Source organism: Enhydra lutris, unplaced genomic scaffold (assembly GCF_002288905.1).
Source record: "Enhydra lutris kenyoni isolate GAN:26980312 unplaced genomic scaffold, ASM228890v2 scaffoldscaffold57, whole genome shotgun sequence".
In the NCBI taxonomy this organism is placed as follows: Eukaryota; Metazoa; Chordata; class Mammalia; order Carnivora; family Mustelidae; genus Enhydra; species Enhydra lutris.
Genome location: NW_019154141.1, coordinates 5058983 through 5085970, shown reverse-complemented (window position 1 = coordinate 5085970; position 26988 = coordinate 5058983). Strand labels below are relative to the sequence as shown.

The 26988-nt window shown below is 49.3% G+C and overlaps 1 protein-coding gene across 2 annotated transcripts in view; it reads right to left on the bottom strand.

Annotated features, from left to right (window-relative positions):
• Positions 1-20268, bottom strand: part of LOC111158177 (FAM20A, golgi associated secretory pathway pseudokinase) — a 47383-nt gene extending 27115 nt beyond the window's left edge. The window contains exons 1-2 of one of the 2 annotated variants that reach the window (XM_022520080.1): positions 19747-20268; positions 19264-19565 (exon numbers count right to left, since the gene is read on the bottom strand). Coding sequence is in view for 1 of the 2 variants with exons in the window: in XM_022520079.1 (XP_022375787.1) it covers positions 19264-19655 (392 nt within the window). In the remaining variant the exon portion in view is untranslated. Of the gene's footprint in view, positions 1-19263 lie in introns of both variants that reach the window. The other variant, XM_022520079.1, reaches the window with a different exon arrangement.
• Positions 20269-26988: the final 6720 nt, after the last annotated feature.

Below are 26988 nucleotides of genomic sequence, written 5' to 3'. Positions count from 1 at the left end.
TGACAGACTGTGGGATGTGCCTACCGAAGCACAAACTATTGAGGGAAGTAGACAGATTCCGAAAGCTGCTTAGGAAAGGGAAGTTGGCTGGGGTGGGGGGTATGTCTGGTCTGTTTCCTGGGGGTGACAGAAAGTGACTGCATGATGTGCCTAGGAAGGTGTGTTTCAGGTCTAGAAACCCACCCCAGCAAATAGTCCTGTGCTTATGTTTGAGCTTGGCATAGACCCAACAGAGTACCCCCCGACCCGCCCAGCCACCTGCACAAGCCCAGGTGACAAACATGGACTAGGGGCCCTCCTCACCTGTTCTGTCACCTGTGACCTTAAGTACGTCCGCCCAGCATGAAGGGGTTTGGGAAAAAGGGCTCCTGTGATGACTTGGAGTAAATAAATGTCCAACCAACCTAACAGGAAAGGGGGCTTAGAGTTTCATCTTAGATTGGATTCCTCAGAAAAAGAAACCCATCTCCCATTTCTTTCACCCTTGTGTTGGTGGACTAGAGGCAGGTTCTGCTAGAATCACAGGGTAATCCCGGGATCTCCGTGGCTTCCCACAACAGAGGCTCCTTTCTTACTCATGCTACTTGTTTCATGAAGGTCATAGCATGCTTCAGGGACCTGGCCTTGGGGATACGCCAAGATCCCAGCGGGTGGCCTTCCGAGGCCATCAGGGTCAGGAAAGAGAGGCCCTGGAGCCTTCACTACTGGCCAGGAAGTGACGTAGCTCACGTCTACTCTCCTGCCACTGGCTAGAACTGGTCCTATGGCCCCGCCTGGCTGCCGGGGAGCTGGGACACAAGGAGAGCACGTGGATGCTGGTGCCTCGCTCTCGTGGTATTAGCTCACATAGGATGTGTCTTTATTGAGTCACTAACTTGCGTTTGTGAAGAGCTTATTAGACATGTATTGTGGGGGTCCTTTGCGTGGATTCTCTTCTTCTATTTCCCCCAAGCCCTGTGAATCGATCATCCTTCCAGTCTCTGGACGGGGAAATGAAGGTCCACAAAGGGGCATAACAACGTGGTAAACGGAAAAGACGAAGGAACAGCCTGGGTGTCTGACCCGAGCCTTTTCTGCTCTTCCCCAGAGTTGGCAGGGAAAGTGATGCTTTGTCAAGGACTTATTTAGCCAACCGATGGGGTCCCCATAAAGATCAGGGAGAGGGTGGCGAGAACGCCAGCCACACGGGCTTATCTGTCCGCTTTTGGGAAAGCAACAAAGGTATCAAGATTTCAGTGAGACTTTGCCGAATGGGCTGATTTCTCAACACAAACTCATTTCTCTCTGGCTGAAACACAATCACTTCCCCCTCTCCGAGCTGGGTTCATGCTATGTTGCAACAGACCGCTTGTTTTCACTCGGGGCTGACTGGTCCCCCACCCCATCCTGACCTCCTGGGGTCACTGCTCTGGCTCAGCGGTTGAGTAAGACCTACCCAGCATGACAGGGGCTTCTGAGCTGGAGGGGACCCGAAGCAGAGGAGACCTGAATCCCAAGAGGCAGATCGGCGACCGTCCCCGGTGCTGCTGCGATTAAACCCAAGCCTGGAATCAGAACATGGGCGAGGGATTTGACCATCACCGATTTTTCCCCCCTGATTATAAAAGCAAACACTTTTTTGGTGGCATAAAGATAACACAGACAGGTCTAGAGGGCATCACAATGGATGAGTTGAGCTATTTTTACAGCTTTTGGTGCTTACCACCAACTCGCCCTCCGGGAAGCCCACACGATCTGTGTGTCCATGGCTGAGGGCTGGGAGCATTTCGGCCTGGCCCACCCCCAGAGTGCGATGCAAGGGGTCACTCTGAGAACACAGCCCCCAGGCCTCCTGCTCTCGACTCCAGTTTCAGCTATGTTGCCAGGACCCGATCTCAGATAGGAGGTGAAGTTCAAGTCAGTGTTGAATTTCGGCCTTGGAAATCCAGTTTCTGGTGTAACCTCCCCTCTCCCCCCGCCTCCCCCCCTCCGCCGCCTTTCTCCTCCACCGAAGATGCGTACAATAATAGTACTTCTCTTACGGGGTGGTTGTGAGGATTAAGTGGGATAGTTTGGGAAGGAGGCAGCGCGGCCATCCTCTCCCCACCGCCGGAATAAGGATTTCTCGGGTGTCAGCTAGGACCACTGTCACCGACCCGCGGGAGGCTTTGTTGCAAGGGAAAGGTCTGCAGTGAGCAGAGAGCAGTCTGTTTAACTGGCTTAAGAAATGCTTGTGGAAAGAGAAAAGAGGAGAAAAAATAAAGTCATTTCTGGAATCTGCAGGATTCCTGTCATTTCAAGTCATGTCATTGGGCAAACATTAGCTGACCGGTTTTTACTCCGAAGCATGTGTGTGGGGTGGGAAGCGATGTGATCTCTGAAAGAGGTAGGCTAATGGCACCGGGACCCAGTTCCGTGTTCTGTCCGTCCGCAAGCACTAGGTGTCCGACGTCCGAGTGACCATGGAGAAATCCATCCATGCATTTTCTGTCTCCAGAAGCACCAGATGTGGCCAAGGCAAGCCAGGGAGCTGGCTGGGCTGGAGGCCCTGGTGCTCTTCCCGTGGCTGTGGGACCTGTCAAGGCTGCTGCTGCTTCATCAACTGAGACTCCCACGTAACTGGATAAGGCTGGCGATGGACACGTGGCAAGTCACCCACATCGAACGTAAAAGAATAACCAATGAGTGGTCCTTCCCCTGTTGGAGACTCAGTGCCATATGCACCAGGCACCACACTCAAGGCGTTACGTATGTGACCTCACTCTGCCCTCCAGTGCCCTCAGGGTGGGTATTCTGGGCCACACTGCTAACGAGGACACCAGGTCTCCAGAAGACAGGCCTCGGGCCTCTGGCGACTCGTGACAGAGCCAGGATTTCAATCCAGAACTGCCTGCTCACAGAGCCTCTGACGTACTCTTTTTCTCATTCATGCACCAGACACTTATTAAGCACCTACTGTGTACAAACCGGCCTTTTAGATACTGACTTACATCGCCAAAGACGCAAGCAAGCCTCCATCCTCCCATTAGGCTCTGGGACGACCATAACAGATGACCACAAGTTTGGGGGCTTTCCAGAAATTGAGTGTTCTCGCCGTTCTGGAGTCTGGGAGTTTGACAGCGAGGTATCAGTGAGTGTCTGCTCCTTCAGGGGGCAGGGGGTGCTGCAGGGGGAGAATCAATTCTTTACTTCCTCCAGCTTCTCGTGGTTGTTGGCGTTCCCTGCCTGGGAGCCGCACCATGCTCTCTGCTTTCTTGCTCACGCTGTCTCCTCTTCTGTGTCTACGCTCCCTGTTTTTCCTTAAAACGACACTTGTTTTATCCATTCATCTGTGGATGGACATCTAGGTTCTTTCTATAGTTTGGCTATTGTGGACATTGCTGCTATAAACATTTGGGTGCACGTGCCCCTTCGGATCACTACATTGTATCTTTGGGGTAAATATCCAGTAGTGCGATTGCTGGGTCATAGGGTAGCTCTAGATGTGGTATATATATATATACAAAGGAATACTATGCAGTCATCAAAAGAAATGAAATCTTGCCATTTGTGATGACGTGGTTGGAACTAGAGGGTATTATGCTTAGCGAAGTAAGTCAATCGGAGAAAGACAACTGTCATATGATCTCCCTGATATGAGGAAGTGGAGATGCAACGTGGGGGGTTTGGAGGGTAGGAAAAGAATAAATGAAACAAGATGGGATTGGGAGGGAAACAAACCATAAGAGACTCTTAATCTCACAAAACAAAGTGAGGGTGGCCAGGGGGAGGGGCGTCAGGAGAGGGTGGTGGGGTTATGGACATTGGGGAGGGTATGTGGTATGGTGAGTGCTGTGAGGTGTGTAAACCTGGTGATTCACAGACCTGTACTCCTGGGGCTAATAATACATTACATGTTTATTAAAAAAATAAAAAAAATTATATATATAAAAAAAGGAAAATGTAAGAACATATACAAGTTCTAACAGATTGTTATCACTTGGATGAAGTAAAAAAGTGTGAGAATAAAAAAAAAAGGACACTTGTTTTAGGATTAGGATACACCCAGATTACCCAGGATGATTTCCTCATCTCCAGATCCTTCACATAATGGCATCTACAAAGACTTTTTTCCTTTCCCAAGTAAGATGCCCGTGACAGATTCAGGGGAGAGGACGTGAATGTATCCATTCAATTAAAACCTTGTGATCTAGTGAGGTTAAATGCTGAGCTTATCAATAAGCAAGAAGGTGTTAAGTTCTGTTAAGAGGCCTGATGAAAACGAGGCAGGAGCCAGCAAATGAGGCCCTGGGACCCCTTTAGGTCACTGGGACAGGAAAACCCCCTGTGGGTGGGGAGCTCTGAAAGGAGACCCGAAGGGCAAGAAGAAGCCGGCTGGTTTTCTGGGGCCTAATTGTTCTGGCCCATCTGCTTGATTTTTTTGTTTTTTTTTGTTTTTTTTTTTAAATACATAATGAAAAACTGATGTTTTTGGCTGAGTGGATCCTGCCAGGGAAGTCAGGAAGAAGCATTTTCATAGATGCAGATAAAATAGTTTTCCTGATCACAGATTACAAGTAACCTTAACAGATCACTAGCTCCATCATTGCCAGAAAGAAAGGCGGCAGCACGATTGTCATAAATCCAAGCTCATCACTCCTGGCTGACCTCCTCAGACCTTTTAATGGATTTACAGCTCATAACAGAACAGAAGGCCACCTCGTTCGGTTACATTTTGCAATGAGTTTAACCCACAGGGGCCACGACTAAATTCTACTGCTCAGATTAGGCATTCTGTGGTGGCTTTGATGGTTTTTTAATATCGAAGGTGGGCATTCGGTTATAATGTCTTTTAATATTTTTCCAGCCCCCAATTTTGCAGTCACATGCCACAGCATATGGCTGGGTGGCATTGATTACCCTTTGACCCACCTGTCGTAGCAGCTCCAGAAGTATTGTGTGAGGAGGATCCAGCCTGCCCTTGGACCTTTGGCTCCTCGCTGGACGGAGGTCGGTGGCTTTGAATCCACTCACCCATCCTGTTGGACCATGCGACCTTGCCACAGAGCCTTCTGTTCCTACTTCCAGGTTTAGCCAACTGCCTAGTCTCCCTCTCTGCGCTGAATGATAACCCTGAGAAGCTCCCTCCCTGAGCTCCCGGGCAATTTATCATAAATATAATGCCCCTCGACATCGATCAGAAGCTCTGCTGTGGGGCTCTGCTGGGTGGCTCGGCCGGTGAAGCGTCCGCCTTCCACTCAGGTCATGATCCTGGGTCATGGGATTGAGTCCCACTTTGGGCTCCCTGCTCAGTGGGGAGCCTGCTTCTCCCTCTCCCTCTGCCCCCACCCTCCCCACCCCGCTGGTGCTCTCTCTCTTGCTCACTCTTTCAAATAAATATTTTAAAAAAAAGCAGCTCTTGGGGCGCCTGGGTGGCTCAGTGGGTTAAAGCCTCTGCCTTCGGCTTAGGTCATGGTCCCAGGGTCCTGGGATGGAACCCCATATCGGGCTCTCTGCTCAGCAGGGAGCCTGCTTCCTCCTCTCTCTCTCTGCCTGCCTCTCTGCCTACTTGTGATCTCTGTCTGTCAAATAAATAAATAAAATCTTTAAAAAAGCAGCTCTGCTAAAACAGTGGACTTGTTGGAAGGCTGCCCAAAGGAGATGCCTTTTACTTGTTTCTCTGGAACCTCAATGCTGTCAATTTTCTCCTTCATTAAGACAGGCCAGCAGGCCTGCGAGCCGGGCCTGGGCTGCACAGGGCCCTCGGGGTCAGGACCGTATGGACTTGCTGCGGGGACACGGCGCCGCTTGTGCTGGGGAAGGTGGAGGCTCTGGTCCTTCTACCACATGGTGTCCTCTGAGGTGCAGGATGTGAGGGAGGAGGAGAACAGGGAATTTCCAGGAATCCCTGTGTCCTCCCTGGGCCATAGGCTAGCTCCTGCCCTAGAGACATGACTAGTGGTTCTCCTGAGTGCAGCTAACTCGGGGGCCGGCAGGTTTTCACAGAGGTGTTCTGAGACGTTCCTCCCTCTAGGCCCCATGGGTCTTATTTTCCCTTTGACTTGTTTTGCTCAACTATTTTATATTTATTTTACCATGAGGCATATCATAATTGTCTTTATGATATATTTAAAAGATTATCTACTAGATGATGTTTTATTTTTAAACATTTTTTTACAGGGGCGCCTGGGTGGCTCTCTGGGTTAAAGCCTCTGCCTTCGGCTCAGGTCATGATCCTGGGGTCCTGGGATAAAGCCCCGCATCGGGTTCTATGCTCAGCGAGGAGCCTGCTTCCCTCCTCTCTCTCTGCCTGCCTCTCTGCTTACTTGTGACCTCTGTCAAATAAAATCTTTAAAAATTTTTTTTTTTACAATAAAACCATGGTCACTCACGGCCTTTGTATTCATAACAGAACGGGCCTGCAGTGGCCTGCAGGGTGGTCTCCCAAAAGACCTCATGTCCACGACCTAATCCCTGGGACCTGTGAACGGTACCTTATTTGGAAATAGAGTCTGTGCAGATGTAATAAAGTTAAGGATTTTGAGATGAGATGGTCTTTCATCATCCATGGGCGCCCCACATCCAATGGCACGTGTCCTTCCAGGAGAGACACAGGAAGCAGAGAGGACCCATGGGCACAGAGACAGAAGAGGAGGTGACGGGACCATGGAGGCAGGGTTGAGAGTGATGTGGCCACAAATCAGAGAACGCTGGCAGTCACGACGAGTTGAAAGAGACAAAGAGCTGGTTCTTCCCCAGAGCCTCTGGACAGAGCACCGCGCCCTCTGCCAAGTGACCCCTGCATTTCAGAGTCAGCCTCCAGAATTGTGAAAGAACACATTTGTTACAGGACACGAATGCCAGTGACTGAATTCCCTTCTCAGAACTTGCTCAGGAAACGCTAACTTCCAGTGGCTTAGCGATGTGACTTCCCGAGAAGTGGGAGATCGATCTCCCCAAGTGTTCTCTGCCAAGGGGCCCGGGCCACTGAGCGACATGGTGTGTGGCATGAAAATCCGTCCTTGATGGTCTGTTTCATTTCCTGACAGCAAATTATCCTAGATGACCTCCTTTCTCACTCTGACATTATAATGACACAATGATTGTGATGATGATAAACACAGCACATACATTTTTCCCTGTGTTGCTTGGATGCCATTGCACTGAGGGAGTTTTTGCAAATTTCAGCAGAGGGTTTTCCAGAAGGCGTGGCCTCTGAGGGTCCCGGTATAAGACAGCACTTTTCTTCCCAGGGGTCATACACGGAGTCTGCTGCCTGAGGCTGGTGCCAAGGATACTGCTTTATATCCAAAGACAGACTGACTGGGTGTCTTTCCATGGGGACACTCGGTCAGTCTCTTACTGGCTGTAAAGACCCGTCTTTTTCTACAGTGAACTAATTACAACTGTTGAAAGAGCTTCAAGAAGGGGTGCCTGCCTGGGTGGGTCATTTGGTTAAGCGTCTGCCTTCGGCTCAGGTCTTGACCCCAGGGTCCTGGGATCGAGTCCCACATCGGGCTCTCTGCTCAATTTGGATCCTCTTGTCCCTCTCCCTCTGCCGCTCCCCCTGCTTATCTGCTCCTGCTCTCCCTCTGTTGAATAAATAAATAAAATCTTAAAAAATAAATAAATAAAAGAGCTTCAAGATGTAGAATGGATTCTACACATTCATGCCTCTAATCATATTAACAGTTATTATCAGAAATGCCCTAGAGATAAGTGAACGGATAAAGGTCTTTGGAAATTTCCTTATAAAATACAGGCCCTTAATATACCTGAGAAGTGAAGACAAATTTTCATCATTGTTCTAAATATTACATTGGTTCATAGAAAAGGAAGTGTTTAAAAATTTTCAAAGCAAGGAACACCTGGGTGGCTCAGTCGGTGAAGCATCTGCCTTCAGCTCAGGTCATGATCCCAGGGTCCTGGGACAGAACCCCTTATCGGGCTCCTTGCTCGGTGAGGAGACTGTTTCTCCCTCTCCCTCTGCCCCTCCCCCTGCTTGTGCTATCTCTCTTTCTTTCTGACAAATAAATAAAATCTTAAAAAAAATTTACAAAACAAGTTTTAAACACCTGGTGAGAGGATGCTGTGTCCTCAACCCATTCGGTCAGAGTGTTCATGGTCTTGGGGACGATTAGGACCATCGTGGGAGGGTTGCAGGGGGACAGAGAGACCAGTATCCTCTTCAGACCTCAAAAATGGTCTCCAGAACAAGGGGAGCTTCAAGTCTGTCCGTAAACAGGTCTGAACGAAGAGCCAAACAAGCCCTTGACTGTAAGTGGGGATGGAGGCTGTGTCGTCTGGGACTGAGGGAGTTTTCAAGGGCTTAGAAAGGGAGGCCCAGAGGCTTTATGAAGCTGGAAGAACTACGCCGCCGGGAGGTGGGGACCATTTCAGCGACGACTGCTGGTGCCCCAGGAGCTGAGGTGGAGGCAGGCCCAAGCCAGCAGATCAGCCACAACACCTCCCCATCAGCTGGCCTCTGTATTCGTCTGCTCAGGCTGCTGTAACAAAACACCTCAGACTGGTGTGGTTTAAACAATAGATATTTATTTCTCACAGTTCTGGAGGCTAGAAGTCCAAGATCAAGGTGTCAGCGGACGTGGGTTCTCCCAAGGCCTGTCTCCATGGCTTGAAGGTGGCCGCCTTCTCCCTGTGTCCTCATAGGGCCTTCCTCTGTGCATAGGTATCCCTCCTGTCTCTCTGTCTTCCTTCAAGGACATGGGGCATAGTGGCTTAAGGCCCCACCCTTGTGACCTCATTTAATCTTAATCTTAATTATCCATCTCCCAAAAACAGTCACGTCCTGAGGTGTACTGCAGGTTAGAACTTGAACGTACGACTTTTGCGGCAACATGTTTCAGTCCATAGCGGCGTCATTCGATTTTGGAGGGTTATGTTAGACGTCTTTCTCACTGACATATGGGGCAGGCTCTTGCCACTTGGAGCCACCGGCACACTGCCTGACAACTCACCAGCAAAGGGGACCTGCTCTGAGCCTTGCTCAGGGGAACAGTACTAAGTTATTAGACTGCCTCTTTTCTGATGGCCAGGAGACCTGAATCTCCCCAGATGGCCTTTGATGTATCTAAGCAGAAATGATACTTAGGAAGCTCTAGCCAGGACTTCCAGGGGCTGTGCACACATCTCCTCTCTCTTGATAACCTGCTACCACCATGTGACGAATCCTGGACTAGCTGACTGGGGAATGACAGGCCGTGGACAGCCACAATCATCTCAGCCAAGGTCCCAGACAGGGAACCCCAAGGAAGAGGACACATCCAGGATCAGTAGAACATACACAACAGCAGACCACGGATGTCTCAGGGAGCCCAGCAGAGGCCAGAAGAAGGCTTAGCTGAGCCCAGCCCAAACTGCTAACCTGCAGAATCATGAGCTAATAAATGGTTTTTGTCATTGTTCTTTTTTTCTTTTTTTTAATGGTTCTTGTTTTAAGTCACTCCATTTTGGAATGATTTGTTGTGCAGCAAAGTAAGCAGTGTACAAGCCCTAAAAGATGCTCTCTTATGCTCAAGTAGCCGGAAGCATTGGCAAAGCTGTGGTCATTATCAAGTGCCATGCTCTCATTACGGACAACAGCTGGGGGTGGCGTGGGGGCAGGGGTAGGGGGCTTGGGTTCTAGGCACATCAATTTGAGAGAAAAGAGGAAAACACATTTACTCTATTTCCACACATTCCAGATCAGTGGTTTTCAAAATTCTTCTAGAAGTGGAACCTTCCTTACAAAAGAAATCTTACCCAGTATTGCCAAAAAAGAAACAATATTAATAATTTATCATTATAAATCTAATAGGGTAAAATATGTAAACTCATTTTTAAAAAGCCAACCAATAAAAATGAGAGGGATAACAGGATTATGAACTCAAGCATTCAAACTTGGGGGCAATGGAAGACAGACATCGTCTTATTTCAGAACCTGATTAATTTCTAACACCTTGTTTTGGTAACAGTACAAAAAAATCCTGATATACACACAGATTTTAGCAGCGCACCTTGCAATCTCAGAATACTCCTCAATTAAACAAAGATAGAAGAAGCCATCTGTCCCCACGAACCACCTACCACAGACTCAGTGGGCTGCCATGTGCAAAACACAATCGGTGTGAGTTTTCTCATCTTAAGATCATCTTAAATTACCCTCTTTCAAGATGAAAATTAATCAATCATTTGCAGAACCCGAGAAACGCCTCTCAAAACCCTAGAAGTTCATGGAGCACACTTGGAAAATACCCCATATTTTCGCTCTGACAGACTTCGAAGAAGAAATCTTGGTCAAAGATGCACCATACTTGGAAAACAGAGCAGCAAGGAGCCTTCAGGGACCACAACTCAACCCTCTTCGTTTCTGAAAGAAGGTAGGATCGACACACTGGTGTCGTGGCTCCAAGCGGAATATCTTGTCGGGAAACAGAGAATGAGCCTATGAATGAACGGGGCCCACATCAGTTTCTTCCTCGGGCTCCCGTGAAGGGAGTGAGGTTGATTTAAGCCCACATACAAAGATGCCTCGCTTCTTGGGAGGCTTTTAATGGTTGGTATAAAAAGTCTGCACGTGTTAGGAATTTGTTATGAATGAATTTGGTTTTATTTTTTATTATGATTTTTAAAAGATTTATTTATTTATTTGAGAGAGAGAGAGACAGCAGAGCACGAGAGAGCAAACACCAGCTGGGGTGGAGGGGAGTTGAAGAGCAGAAGGAGAGGGAGAGGGAGAGGGAGAGGGGGAAGCAGACTCCCAGCTGAGCAGGGAGCCCCCATGCGGGACTCCATCCCAGGACGCTGGGATCATGACCTGAGCCAAAGGCAGACAGATGCCTGACCAACTGAGCCACCAAGGAGCCCCAAATTTGATTTTAAAAAGCGTTAATTAAAACTCCAGAACAGTGTCTACAGGAGTCAAAAAGGGCCCTACGCTTAAGCTGAGACCCTTTCCAGCATCACTGGTCAGGGCAGTTCCTCCAGGACCCCTACTGCCTGTCCACCCAGTGTCATTCTGGGGGACTGCCCTTCCCCACACTGAGCTACCTGGCGGACAGGTGTTTCCAATAGCTCCGCCTCCCTGACATCAGTGATTGGTTGCGGCGTGGGCAGCCCCCTCAAAGGTGGGCCCATCACAGCCTTCTACAGCCGGGTGTTTTCTCAGAATGGGCCAATCGGCATCTCTGTTCAGACTCTTTCTTTTTGGAAATTGGAGAAACCCTTTTCTGTCTGGTCCTAGGACGGACTGTGGACTGTCGGGAGGCGAAGCTGCAGGAGGGGATCCAAACTGGGGAGACAGAAAGGACAGCTGCCCTTGCTGAGTTTTGGTTACTGGAGTCTCATTTTCTTTTCCAGCTCGCATTACTTTGAGTTGGGTCTCTGTCACTTGAAACCAAAGTGTACTTTCCAAAAATGATAATAAGCATTTGCACAGAATGCAAATTCGGTGTCAAATTTAAGGGAAACATAGACTTCATCACTTGAACTCAGTGGGGTCCAGTGACCCAGTTAAAAATCCCCTGCAGCAGAACAGCGGTTAATAAAGGGGCTTGATTTGATGGTGGAGCTGCCGTTGGTCCTTCTCTAGCGTCTCTGACGGCTCCGAGGGGCGCGGGATGCGTAAAAAGCAGCTACAGGTTGTACATCTTCTTAACTCAGAGCGAAAACCACGAGCTGAGCTGTTACATGCAGATAAATACACTATTGCTACAGAATTTGCAACTGTTCAGCCACGGAAGAAAATGAGTCAGAAAGAGAAAACTCCTATTTGAGCTGATGAAACGGAGACCCCGCGAGCCACTTGGATCGGCCAGGAGAGACCACTTGTCCCTGCGTTTACACTCTTCGCTGCCCTCAGCATCATCAGACGTATTTCGCTTTGACCCACGAAGCTTGCCCAGGTACCGAGAGCACGTTTGCTCTCTGAGTTCTGTGCATGGCTTCTGGGGGCCAGACAGCACGGATGTTCTCCTGCCAGCAGAGATCTTCTCTAACCTACAAACGTCTTCCAAGTTTTCTAAAATTCCACCTCTTCCCGGGCCAGCCTTTTTTAACAGCCCCGCTTCTCGGTCCACGGGCCCCTGTGCCAACACTCCTTAAGCTTCTCTTTTACTCTCCATATTTTGCTGAGTTTTATTACAGGTTCTTGGCTGATTCTCCGCTCTTCTCGATTCCCTGTGGCTTCCCAAATGGAACCGGTCTGTTACTAGGGGATCCAATAAATTAGACATTTTTCTGACTCTTAACTTTGCCTCTTGCCCAAACCAAATTCTACTGGCCGCCCCCAGGGCTTGGCCTCCAAAGTCCTGGATGCCAGCATCTCCCCAGTTCTCAAACTCAGTCTGTCCTGATTTCACATTTCAACCCCAGGACATTCTACCAAGGGACAGGGCACAAGAAGAGGGACGCCTTTCTTGTTGTTATTTTCTCCTCGCCGTGGCTTCCATGACACGTGTCTATGTGCGCGCCTCTAACAACAGACTCACAGTTGCTCCACTGCCTCGAGAATTCTGTCCCACTCAAGTGGCACCCGTTGAGAACGGTACCTCCACTCGGTTTTCTGTCGCATGCAAGCCTCCTTCAGCGGAACCACGGGCTCTTGTCAGCCTCGCGCTTAACGAATAATCACAAGAAAAACACACGTCGGCATCTGCCAAGGGGCAGTGCCAGGAATGATTTGGCGAAGTCAGGGTCTCGGTGCTTCCCACGTGCTTTCAGGCAAGACTTCTTGGCTGTGCTTCCTCAGAGAACAGGAAGCTAAGGAAATTCCCTCTTCCTGGCACCTGACACCTTCTCAACTTTCCTTCAGGGCTTTTTTTTTTTTTTTTTTAAGATTTTATTTATTTATTTGACATGGAGAGAGAGAGATCACAAGTAGGCAGAGAGGCAGGCAGAGAGAGAGGAAGGGAATCAGGCTCCCCGCTGAGCAGAGAACCTGATGTGGGGCTCGGACCCAGGACCCTGAGATCATGACCCGAGCTGAAGGCAGAGGCTTTAACCCACTGAGCCACCCAGGTGCCCCCACCTCCTTTTAAAATTGACTTTATTTAAGGTATTGCAATGAAGAGAACACCCAGCCCAGATCCAAATTTTAGGATCTCTAAGTAGGGTAGTTTTGTCTTAGACTATAGGGAGGGGTAGGAAGTTACAGGTGGAGTGATTTTGCAGTTGGTGTTGTTTTGGTTCGAGGCCTTTTCTTTATGGGATGCAACAGGCCATTTCCTAACAGCCCCCCAATACTGATGTTGTCTGTTCCCAATTATTTGCTCCGCAGTATTTCTTCTGATTCCGCCCCCCCCCCCGGGGTGACCCCATGGGAAACCAGAAGACCACACGCAAACTGGGGGCTTTTCATGCCAGGAGCAACAGAAGCATGCTGTGCACTCTCACACGCAGCTACAGACGTGAAAAATAATGTGGTGCTCTAAGGGGAGGGTGAGTACAGTCAGGGAGGGACCAGAGTGGCTGGAGGTAGTCGGAAAAGCCTTTCCAGAAGAGGGAAAGTGAGGCCCTGTGGACTTCAAAGGATGCACAGCAGAGGAGCTGATGGCTGGGACTACATTCTGGATCCAGACCCTCTGGGTCCAAAGCCCACCTGAGGTTTGCTGGCGACGTGACTTTGGAAGGCAAGGTAAGCAATCTTCTTGTCCCCAGTTTCTTCTATGAAATGGAACAAGCAGCCCTACTGTATATTCGTTTGCTACAGCTGTGTAACAAACTATCATGAACCCTACTGGCTTAAAGTTGCGCCCATCTGTTAGCTCACGGAGTTGGTGTTCAGCTGTGTTCTCCGTGCCAGCTTTGCAAGGCTGGTGTTCAGCTGTCGACCAGGCTGAGTTCTTGTCTGGAGACTCTGGGGCAAAATCTGCTTCTGAGCTCATTCTTGTTGTTGGCAGAATTCATTTCCTTGTGGTTTGGGGACTGATGGCCCTGTTTCCCTGCAGGCCATCTCCTGAGGACCAATCTTAACTCCTAAGTGTCCCCTGCCATGCGGTCCCCTCCATCGTCAAGTCGGCATCAGACCCGTATTATACTCTGAATCTCTGACTTTCTTTTCTTCCATCAGCTGGAGAAAACTCCCTCCTTTTTTATCTTTTTTAATTAATTCATTTATTTGAGAGAAAGAGAGTATGTGTGTGTGCACCAGCTTGGGGAGGGGCAGAGGGAGAGGGAGAGAGAATCCTTAAGTAGACTCCATGCCGAGCAGAGAGCCCGATGCGGGGCTTGATCCCAGAACCCTGAGATCATGACCTGAACCGAACCCTCAACTGACTGAGCCACTCAGGTGCTCCAAAGCTCCCCCCTTTTAAAGGGCTGCTGTGATCAGGTCAGGCATACTTGGATAATCTCTCTCTCTCAAGGTCAACTCATCAGGGACCTTTATTACATCTGTGAAATTCTTTAAAGCAGTTCCCAGGTTAGCACCTGGTTGAATAATGAAGACAAGTGTGTGTACACCAGGGCTGGGGACCTAACGGGGCCATCTTGCAATTCTGTCCACCGTACGCACTTGCTTCTAAGGAAACTGTAAAGCCCAAGTTAGCAAGTTTCTGAGAAGTACTGGGGCCAGATCAAGAACGTTTCAGGTAAGGGGTTTTGGGTAAATAGTTAGGCAGTTGAGTTCCCAGGACTGATGAGAACTTCCCACGGTGAAAAGAGAGTGTTAAGGGCTGGGAACAAGAGAACAGCTGACAAACGTCCTCCCGCGCTTGGCCGAGGGTTTCATTTTGATACACTCGGGACACAGGAAGTACCCGTACTCCTCGGACGAACACCACGTAAGTCTTTGCTGTGGTCATGGCGGTAAAGACCGAGCTCTGGAAGGAGGAAGAAGGGACCCGAAAACGGCCTCTGGATTAGCCCTCTCAGAAACCATCTGTTTGGAGTTTGTGGCTCTGAGGAGAGTGGAGAGGTTTCCTCTAGCTACAAGTCCAGGGATGCAGAAACTGCTAAAATAATAGGTCTTCCGAAATCAGTCAAACAAAGCTCTAATTGGAAAAGAGAGATGGAAGTCAGGGTCCCCACTCCCTCTGCTAACCACACACAGGTCTGGTCGAGGTCTGTGTGCAGACCAAAGGAGGCTGTTTCCTTTCTTAGCCTGGCATCACTGATGGAAGAATCGGACAAAGGCCCAAGATCCTGGTGATTCTGGGAGAAAGGCAAGTGGCCACCATCCAGAAGGAAAAAGCTGGACATGTAGCTGCTTTGCAAGTTGAGTTGCCCGCCCCCGATCTATGTTCCTTATGGTCTGGGGCCGGCTTGAGACCAGCAGGAAGGAGACAAAGGGGCAGGTGAGGAGAGAGACCGAGGGGGTGAGAATAAAAAGATTGTATTTTTCATTCCACAGATGCCATGGTGGGAAGAAGCCTGGCCTTCAAATCCCCCTAGACCAACCAGTTCTCATTTCCAGCTGACTTCTTTTTCATCACCCCTGGCTCCTTTTCCCCTCCCCTCCCCTCCACCACCCCGCCGCCCCTCCTCTATCTGCCCTGCCTTCTGGATCTTCTCAAAGCTTCCCCAGAAAGACTTGAGCCAATTTACTCCCCTTAAACAACTGTCATCTTTGAAAAGCTGCCCAGTCTCTTTGCTGTGATTTTCAAAGGGAAACTCAGGGCTAGGCTTGCTTTCGGTGACAGCAAGTAGGTAGGAGGAGAGGGAAAGACAGGTGCTTCCTGTCCCTGGGCTGGTGGGAAAAACACAGATACACACATCCAGGCTTCTGAGAAATGCTGATGCTGTAATTGTAGGAAAAGACAGCCTTTCCCATACCTGAGGGAACGTCAAGGAAGAAAAGCAGAGAGTAGGGAATTTGTATTTGTGTGCTAGCTGATGGAGTTTCAACACTGGTGGGGTTGGAGGGGGATGACCCTGTTTGACCTTGACTGTCAAGACCAGAGGGTTACGGAGGGACCAACCAAAGATCCGTGGGCAAAGGGCCAGGCCAAGCTGGTCACTTGTGACATGTCAAAGGACAGATGTTGTCTGGCTTGGGCAGCCTGTCGGAAGAGAAGAAACCGAGTCCACCGGCCCAGGAAGCCGCATTTCTAGGAGGTAGAGGAGAGCAACAAGGTGAGCGGTTACCTGTGCCCCAGGTAAGCCCTGCCTTCCGGCCTCGTCTGGCTGGTTGATATCTGGCCTGAAGTCCTGCAGACTACACTCCCCTCGCTCCTCGAGCACTCTTGGCTTTTTGCTACTCAAGACAGGTGCCAAAGGGGTCATCGTGCCTGAGAGAGCCTGGAGTTGCCTCCCTCGTTGTGATCAGCGACCAACGACCTGACAGAAACACTTTCCCTGATTGCATTTTTAGCTTGGATTGTGCCACATTTAGTTCCGTTTTGAGGGAGGAAGGAGAGGACGGGAGGGAGGAACAGTGGGTAGGGGAAGTTTGCAGAACACCCTGAATGTCAGCCCAGGAGACTCTACGGAACACACAGCATATCTTTTGCATTTGAACTTCACCTGATCTTGACATGCAATTAACAAAGACTGATGGGAAACCTGAAACATTCAAAATGATGTCTAAGCTCCACCTTCCACCCAAATCAAAAAGGAATGTGCTGGGAGAGAAAAAACAAAAACAAAAACACCAGACAAACAACAACCAGGTCGTTCCCTACCTCCTGTTGGTAATGAGCTCACGTTGTTAGAAAGATACCTTCCAACTTCATACCATGACTTGTTAGCGTGGTGGTTAAGAAAAAACTATATTACTCAGACTAACGGTCGCTTCTGGGCAAGGGGTGAAGAATGCTGATTTGGCTTTTCTCACTACCTGAAACCCTCCTGGTGTGGCAGATGGCTTGCTGCTACAATTATTTTGGATAGCAGTTAATGGTAGGTAATTATTGGCACGGTGGCATCCGTAGAGCTCTATAACTCTAGTTTTTAAATACTGGCTGGGTTGCGGCTGTAAACAAGGAGGGCTTGTCCGTGCAAGGGAGACACAACTAGTAAGGTCATTCGCTGTTTCTTCCTTTGCTGTCTAAGTATTTGCTTGCACAGAACTCTGGGGCCTTCCTTGGCCCGGGGTAGCCAGAGAAGCACACAGCAGCATGGGTGCGGGCTTCACTGAAACTTCCATGTGCTTTCTAGTCATCAGCCCACTCTCTGGCTTCAGGTAATGAGTTACTCTCTCTGACAACAGAACTCTGGGCGTGCTTCAAATTCACACTGGCCACTGAGTCCTCCACGTTTGTTCTTCTTCTTCTTCTTCTTTTTTTTTAAAGATTTATTTTATTTATTTATTTGACAGACAGAGATCACAAGTCGGCGAGAGGCAGGCAGAGAGAGAGAGGAGGAAGCAGGCTCCTCACAGAGGAGAGAGCCCGATGTGGGGCTCGATCCCAGGACTCCGGGATCATGACCTGAGCTGAAGGCAGCAGCTTAATCCACTGAGCCACCCAGCGCCCTCCACGTTTGTTCTTAACCTTGATGTACGTAATAGGGCATAGGCTTATTAGAATCCTCCCGCTGACGTTTGCCATACAGGTCTGGTGAAGGCAGGTGTTCTTTGCAATCCTAGGTCAAGTTTCAACCCTCGAGAATGCAGCTTCCTCTCCTGCTTCAGCCCACAAACCTCGCTTGAGGTCTGGAGGTAGGAAAAGGAAGAGGAAAAGAAATATCCCAGCTGTCGCATTTCAACCAACCATGCAAAACTACCCTGTTAGCTCTGAAGACAGCAAGGTCAGCAGCCCCCATGGGTCGACCCTCTGTTAAATGACCAAAATCATTTCTGTCCAGGAAATGTGTGTTTGTGACACACGATGGCGTAGAAATCAAGCTCAAAAATCGATGGTGGGAAACGTCGGTGAGAAAGATTTTTGTGTTTCTGCCAAAAATATTCTCCTGGACTTTCCTTCAAGACCCGGAGGAACATAAGGAAGTGCAGGGCCACAGAAATGAGAATACATGAATTCTGATTACTAAAGCAAACGACTTCACCCACAGTCCCCTCATTCTGGAACCTTCCACAGATATGTAGATGATTTTCTAGGGGCAAAATTTCCTAGTCCATTGATCCCGATGCCCACATTATTGATGAAATCAAGGTAATGTTGAACAGGACAGTGTCTGAGAAACACTCTCAAATTGCCTTTTTCTTACACCCAATTAGCAATGAAATGGAGAACCACCTTTTTTCTAATCTAAAGTCATCAGCCACGGAGCTGCAAAATTCACCACAGCGATTTCAGCCAAGGGCTCTCCATTTCATCCCCTTTTGCTTTCTGAAAGTCCTCCCCTGCCTCAAGCCCCAGTCCGCCTTAGCACTACAGAATAACGAGCAAACAGTTAAACTGGGCTACCCCTGGGCAAACACCGAGATTTATGGTCTACCCATTCTCCGCAGGGACTATAAAACCCTCTGATGACATCTCATTTTGAAATCTCTTGTAGTAAGAAAAGTAATGGGTGTGGTTCAAAATGAACTCTGGATGCCAGTGATATTTAGACAAGTCTGTACTTCGAAACAGAGTTCTAGCTCATGTGAAGGTCTCTGTCATTAACCTCCATCTCAGTATTGACTATTCCTCCCACTCCAAACCACCCCCCTTCCTGCCCTTTTACAAATACGTCTTCTTAAGTGAATCCTAAATAGGTTTGGGCTCCCCCCACCATCAACCCCCAGCTACATTTTGCTTTGGATTTTTAGAAATTCCCAGGTAGCTTTCTACCTCCTCTGTGAAAGCATCAAGTCTCAGATCCGTGTCAGCCCAAATTAACCCAATGCTAAAACCACCTTCAAGTTAGAGCACCGGCTAGAGGGACAAGCCGGGTTTTAAAGAGAACAGGTTGGTGATCAGGTCGGGGAACTAACCGTTTACTTTCCGCCCCAGCTGACCTCTTGTAATCTCTGACCCGGGCAGAGGAGTAAGTTAAGAGAAAGAGCTGGGTTTTCAGGGAGTAGCATTGCTTTCTGGAAGGCACCCAGGTCCAAAGCGGAGTGCGGAATTCGAACCAGCTTTGGAGTTGCTCTATTTGGGAACCTTTTCCGGAACACCCGAGTCCAGCAGCGGCTTCCCAACATGAGGACAAGGAGAAAGAGGGGGACAACGGCCCAGGACAGTGCAGCGGGGCTAAGGGGTGAACAGGGAGCTGGAAGGGAGAGGCTGAGAGCATTTCTCCGCTGTGGGGCTGCATTGAAACTTTCTCCCCCTGAGATGCACTCGGGGCTGGACTCTGCCTTCCGCCAACAGCTGGCGGGGTCCGGGCGGGGAACACTAGCCGCGCCGGGCGCCCAGCGGAAGCTCCGGGTGGGGGCGGCGGGGCGGCGCAGCTCGCGCGGGGGGCGCCCGGGATCCTCACCTGTTCCAGCGGGCCACCTTCCTCCGGTAGTACCGCAGCGCCTCCTGGCTGGCCAGGAGCGAGTCCTCGGGCCCAAGGAGCGGCGGCTCCTCCGGGACGCGGTAGAGCTGGTGGGCGAAGAGGGCCTGCAGCTTGGAGCCGCGGCCGCTGCGCCGCTCAGCGCCGGGCCCGGCTCGGGAAAAGTTGCGAGCGGCCGCGCGGGGGTTCGGGGAGGCGGCGGCGGAGTCCTGGGCCGGGGACGAGGCGCGCCGGGCGCACGGGCAGCCCCGCGGGTCCTCTGGGGGCCGAAGCTGGCGCCGCACCTGGGGCCAGAGGTGGAAGTAGAGGTCGGCGGAGAGCAGCGCGCCCAGCAGCAGCAGGGTCAGCAGGCGGTCCCGGCGCAGCCCGGGCATGGCCCGGCCGGGGCGCGCGGGCGTCTCCGGGGACCCGGGCGGTTGCTGGGCGCCGAGGGCCGGCCGGGGTTGACGGGGCCGGCGTGCTCACCGCGGGGGATCGTCGCCCCCTTGGAGGGGTGTCGCCCCTGAACTTAGGGACCCGCGGCGTGGGGGCTCGCGGTGCTGGCGGGCGTCCCTGCTCCGCGCGGAGTGGAGACCAGAGGATGGTGCCTCTGGGCCCCTGTCTCTGGCACCTTCTCTCCCCGCGCCGCCCGCCCGGGAGCCCGCTGCAGCGAAGGGCTGGGGGGAGCGGGTGCCTGCTGCCCCCCGCGGGCGCACGGGCGGCGGGGCCGGGGGCGGCTTCGAGCGGGAGCTCGGGGAGCGGGCGGCGGCGCTCGCCTCCCGGCGGAGGAAGGCGGCTGCGGAGCCTGGGGCGTCTCTCCAGAGGATGCTGTCGCTGGGCGGCTGCGGCGACCGTTCCCGCGGCTCCTTCCGCGGATGGCGGGGACGCCCGTGCCCCCGGCTGCTCGGGGCGAGCTCGTCTGCGCGCCCGAGTCCTCGAGGCAGAGGTGACGCCGGGCCTACCCCGCCTGGCCCCGCGCCCGCCCCTCCGCCCACTCGCAGCTGGCACCTGCCTCTGGCGCAAGCTCGCCAGCCAACTCCCGGGGCCTCTGCCGGCTCTGCCCTTGCACCTTGTCACCCAGCCGGCACCTCGCGCCCATCCCCCTCGCCCCAGGCCTCCCACTTTCCCTGCTCGGGGCTCAGTCCCGGCACTTTCGGGGACTCAGGGTGTGTGTGTGTGTGTGTGCGCGCGCGCGCAACCTTTTATTTTCATTTTCCTTTTTTAGAAAAAAAAAAAACAAAAAACAATTCCCCGAAAGTGTTTCTTTAGTAAGATTTGTCATATATGTATGTGCGTGTGTGTGTGTTGTCTGTTCCCTCTTCCTATCTCCCCACCCCCCCACCCCGGGCACACACTAGGTCCACAACACCTACGTGGCCCGTGCCTGGCACCTAGTAGGCACTCGGGAAATACCCACTTAAGGAATAAAAAAGTTTGTCCTTTAAAAATAAGGCACCGATTTTACCTAGAATCTTGGTGATTTCCTGTTTGGAAGGAGTTTGATTCCAACTGTGCCTGCTCTTTACAAAGAGGAAATTTCTCCGGCACTCAAGGAGGGAGGGGCCTCCCGATGACCCCACTCTGAACTTTTGCATTTAGCTTGGTGTGAAAGTAGTCCACCCAAATGAATCACTGGACAACACATGTTAGACTTTCCCCTGATAGTTCGAGAAGTAATTTATACTCCCCCACCTCATTTCCCTTTTGAGGAAGAGGGAGGGGGAGGGGGCAGGCCAGGCCTGGACTCCTGACTCCTCTATTTAATGGGGGAGGGCGGAGTGGGGAGGAATTGAAGTGCAAGTCTGTTGGGGGAGGCAGCCCCACTGAGCTGAATGTTCCGGAAAACTCATGTTTGCCACCAGCGCCTGCCCAGAGAGTGAAGCTGCCCATGTATGCCGATCCTACTCTTTAACCGCCTCCTTCCTTTGGCTGGAGTCAGGAATCCTCAGACACACTTTGGCTTGTGGCTTCAGAGCAGAGTTCCTTCCCCTGTGGTTCAGGGGAAGAGTCTTTGCTGTTTGCCATACCCTCATCTGTAACTGAATGTAATAATAGGACTGACCCAGTAGGGTTATTGTGTGCTTGGAACACCCCTGAGCACGTGGTAAATAAGTATGTGATATGTGTTTGCTAGAAATATTATGATTTCTCGGTTCCTGTAGCACACTGGGTTAAGTTAGATACTATTTATGAGTGGGACAAGAGTGATAAATCGTGAGAAAGGAGGATGTTGGACAGGACCTCTTTTAGGAGCATATCATGGCCTAAAAACTCAGTCCAAGTGAGAAACCCCACATTGATCCTCTTGCCACTTACTTTCCTCTCCTGGGTATTGATGTGGGAAACAAAGGCAGAAGAAAAATTATTAAATTTCCTCACTACCTATAGCCCGTTGACAAGTTCTTGAAACAGGCAGAGTGACCTTCCTCTAGGGACTCAACTGCCTCGAAGTTAATACTTTGCTAAGGGCAAAAGGCAATCTTAGCCTGGCTCCCAGGATCCTGTAAGTCTACTTTAACATATCAAATTTCCTTTAGAAATTTCTAAACCCCCCAAGATACATGTTGGCAATCATTCCCCAAGCATAGGACAGACTGATATACATCATGACTAAAGTTTTATTAGATGGTAATAAATGACCTTTTTGCAACAATAGCTAGCCCCCTTAAGGTCCTGCAAACCTTGCTTCCAAAATTCCTTAGAGACTTACACTACCCCAGACCCCCTCCCAACTTGAAAGTATATAATGGGCCACTCCTTGTGACCCCAGTGCAGCTCTTTCTGCCTACAGGTCCTGTCCCCCTGCTTTAATAAAATCACCTTTTTGCACCAAAGATTTCTCGAGAATCCTTTCTTGGCCGTTAGCTTTGAACCCTAATGTTCTTTCCTACATCAGGAAAGACAAATGGGCATTTGTCCATCTTGTTGCATGATCCCCTTTGTTTTATCTGGAATCAAATTTCAACTGCTTCCCAGTTTCTGAGAAACTTTGCAGCTCCTGATGGTCTAATTAGGTATCATGGCCCGAGGATGAAGAAGTCAGGCACTGACCAGGGTCACAGCAGCACTGGCTCTGTGGCAAGCTGGTGTGCATTTTTCTGGGCTGACAAAGGACGTGGGTAGGAAGCCATCCCCATCCCACGACTCCAGTCCTCCCCTACTCATGGGGTCATGCTCCCTTACTAGACTCTGTTGTCTGGCCTTAGCTCAGGAAACAGTATTTCTAACTTGATTAGGGATTATCTTAAGCACTTTTCCTCTGCTCTATCAAGGTCAAGGGCAAAACTGCACGTGGAAGTCAGATGTTAAGTGTGAATGAGGTTGGGGCGGGAGAGGGGAAATCCTAGGGGCAGAATTGGCCAGTCGGATGCGGGTGGCCTCAGTGTCCTCTTCCGTCTCTCAGAAATGGGTCTTGCCCTTCTGTTCCTGCTCTGACTCTCCTCATCTTGGCCCCTAGCTTCCTCATCTACATCCCTTCAGTCCACATCCAAGTTATCCCCAACTGCTGTTGACCAGAGCCTGACATTTTGTGTCAAGCCTCCCCTCGTAAATCCATCCCCACCTTTCTGTTCCCACGGGACTTCAGTGCAGTCAGAGTCTCCTCATTTGCTGCTCAGACTCTCGCAAATAGGTTCCTAACTGGTCGCCCAGATTCCAATATGGCCCCATCACAGTGCCCACCTGTGTGACGATAGAATCAAAATGTTTGCCAGAGTGAGCTTTCTAGCATGCGGGTACAACCACGATGTCCTGTTGAAAAGCCCGCACGGCTTCTCATCGCGTCTGGGTTAGGCTACTCACTGTGACGTGGTTCTTCATGGTTTGGCTTCTGCCTCCCCTTCCTGCTTCATCTCTCAGCTCTCCTACATCTTTCCGGTTTCACCCCATAATACTTTCTGCATTTCCCCCAGTGCTTCATGCTCTAGTAGACATGCCTTTATTCAAAAGTTCTTTGGCATTTCCCCACCTGGAGAATGTCTGTTGTCTGCCCAAGCTTTGGCCACGTGTCCCAATTTCTCTGATGCTTTTCCTCATGCCTGTTAAGCTCAGTACCGTGTGCTTTCAGGGACCCCCATAGCTCTTTCATTCACTCCTATTAAAGCATTGACCAGGTTGTGTTTAGCTGTTTGTATGCATTACAGGTTGAATGACACCCTCCCACCCCACCCCTGCCAATTTATATGTTGAAATCCTAACCCTTAATACCTCAGAATGTGATCTTATGTGGAAATAGGGTCATTGCAGATATAATTAGTTAAGATGAGGTCATACCAGATTGGAGTGGGCCCTTAAACCAATATAACTGGTATCCCTGCAGAGAAGGGAAATTTGGACATGGAGCTAGGCACACCAGGGATTCTCCATGAGAAGATGAGGACAGAGGTCAGAGTCATGCTTCTACAAACCAAGGAACACTGGAGAGAGCCAGCAAACCACCAGAAACTAGGGAAGAGGCAAGCAGCTTGTTCTCTTATAGTCCTTGGTAGAGATTATCCCCGTCAACATCTTGATCTCAGACTTGTGGCCTCCAGAACCAGGAGACAATACACTCTTTTTTTTTTTTTTTTAAGATTTTTAATTATTTATTTGACAGACAGAGATCACAAGTAGGCAGAGAGGCAGGCAGAGAGAGAGGATGGGAAGCAGGCTCCCTGCTGAGCAGAGAGCCAGGCAGCTCGATCCCAGGACCCCAGGATCATGACCTGAGCTGAAGGCAGAGGCTTTAACCCACTGAGCCACCCAAGCGCCCCTACACTTCTGTTTTTTAAGCCCCCAGTTTGTGATCCTTTGTGACAGCAACCCTAGACACTGACGCAGTACCCGTGTCTGTCTTCCTCACTCGAGCACAGAGAGAGGGGCTTCCTTATCTCTGGGCCCGAAGCTCTGAGGACAGGGACTATCACTTATAGGAGAAGTTTGAGCTCAACGAATGCAGGGAAATCTTTGAGGCCAGGGACCTCAGGCTGTCTCTGCAACTATCAGGCGTCACCTAGAACCTGGGTCATGGGAGGGGCTTCATTATGGGTGACAATAAAATAAAATATGGTTCCTGCCTTCAAACACCTTTTATGATTATTAGAGGAAAGAGATCTATCCGTACCTACAAGACAATTGAGAAAAAGTCCGAGGCTGTACGCTGGCCTGATGAGGGAATCCGTGCCTTTGTAGGCATTAAGGGAGCAAATGGAAAGGGCACTTTGTTTCCTTTCAGTCTAGCTAAATATCAAGCTCGTAACTTCCAGGAATTAAATCATAAGAACAACAGAGTCAATATTTAAACACAAGAGTTCCTCAATCTGTGAAGGTTACACTTTGTTTTTATCTTGCACATGAATGCATGTTGCTGAACACACAACTAGTTGTTTCTTGTTTGTGTGGTTGGTTTTCCAGGCCGGATTGTAATTCTGAGTACAGGGCCAGCACGCTTTCTTCTTTTTCCTGCTTCTATGGGATCTCGTGCCTAGCATGGCAACCAGCTGAGAATGAACCCATTCCTATGGGATCAGTGCCGTTTGTGTGTGTGGGTGTAGGTGTGTTTATGTGTGGGGGGATGATTGTGAAGTGTATTTAAAGTAAAAATCTGGACTTATAAAATCTGGCCCTGGACAAATGTTGGCTGTTACATTTAATTGGAATAGTTAAGTTTCAGGAATCTTAACAGATCTAGTGAAAGGATGATAGGTAAGAGACATGAAATAAACTATGCTGACTGCCACTGTCTGTGTCTCTGAGAGTTATTGTTACCATACAGATGTGTGAGGGCTGTGTTGCTGTTAACTTCTAGCTATCCCAGCTATCCCTGAGAGAGGAGGACAGCCACTCGAGTACTGTGAATGGTGGATCCTGAATGCAGTGAGAATAAGAAATGATTTGGTGTCATACCCAGTCTCTTTGAGCTAGAAGGAACAGAACTTTCTTTACGTGACCAAGACATAATGTTTCAATGTAGGCCAGACATTTCTCCCAGTGCAGCCTATGCGTTAGAATCACCTGGGTGGGGGAGGGGGGGTTTACAAAAATGCAAATTCTAGGGTCACATGCTAGATCTAGTGAATCAGAATCTTTGGAAGAGGGCCCAGGAATGTACAACTTCGACAAGCTGATTCTTAACAGCTTATAATTTTCTGTGTGCTCTGAAGTCCAATTCTGATAGACACTGAAGTCGGGGAATCATCGGTTGAGAGGATAGTGCTAATGAGAACAGGACATCATAGATGTCATTCCACATGACCATCCAGCCTGGGTCATGAGGTCGTGAGGGAGCTTCTGGAGAGAGTGTGTTTGGCCCAAGACGAATTAGCTCAAGCTACTGCTGCCAGAGAAAACAAATAAGCAACCCCAGTACCAAATGATGGATACGTAGTGTGATCTTATTATAAGTGTCATGTCTTTGCTTATTAATACATTTCCTTTGGGAAACTGAATTACCTTCTCTGGCCTCAGTTTCCTCATCTGAAACATGAAACACAGAAGTGAATGATCTCTGAGGCCCCATTCAGTTCTAAAAAATGATAATTTTACCGCGTTTTCTTGTATTAAGCATATAATAATCAAGATTTTTTTTCCCCCCACAACCTACTCTCACTATATACCAAATAATTGAGATAGCGAGCCAGAACATTGTTCAGGAAACACTGAACTGAGAATCAAGCTTAGATTTTGGTCCTGGATCAATGACATAAGGGCAAAGTATTACTGTCTCTGGGCTTCATTTTCCTCACAGGTGCAATGAATATTTTAAGTTAGACAATTTCAAAATCTCTTTCCAGAATTAATTTCCTCCAGGAATGATGACGAAATGTCAATGAAAACCGAGAGAATCCATTGCCCGCAGACCTGTTCCAACAAAAACACGAAAAGCAACTTTTTCAGATGGATGGCAAATACTACCAGAGGGAAATTTAGAGCATCAAGAGTGAAGAAAGAGTAACAGAAATGATAAAAATCTGAGTAAATAGAATAGCAACTTTTTTGCGACTACAAAGGAGCAGCCTGAAGGTGTCGCTTCCAGTGATGGAACAGTTCTGTGTCCCTATTGTGATGGCGGTCCCATCAATGTGTACCTGTGTTAAAATTCAGAGTTACACATTTGAAAAAGGTCAACTTTTTTAAAATTTAATTTTTAATTTTTTTTATTAACGTATAATATATTATTAGCTCCAGGGTACAGGTCTGTGAATTGCCAGGTTTTACACACTTCACAGCACTCACCATAGCACATATCCTCCCCAAAGTCCACAACCCCATCCCCCTCTTCCTAGAAAAAGTTCAACTTTATTGGTCATTTTATTCTTCTAACTCTGTATTAAAAATAAAATTAAATAAAAAAAACAAAGCTTGTATGCATTTATTCAAAAGAATTTTCCCCACAGTCTGACTTACGATAACAGAGAATGGCAAAATAGTTAATGGTCTATCCACAGGAATATGTAAGTAAGTTGTGGTATGCTTATACAATGGGAAACAGCAGTTAACATGAAGGAACTACAACTGTATTTTCTGTGCAGGGACACACTTTAAAGTTGTAAAAGGATATGGATACCTTCATATGATATACATATGTGTGTATACAGTATATCTGTGTGTGTAACTGCAACAGTAGGATACTATTTAGATAAGCTTCGAAACTGGTCGAGTAATTCTTGATATTACTTACAGATAAATATATACGTAAAATGACAAAAACACACATGAGAATGATGACCACAAAATTCAGGTTCGTGGTTA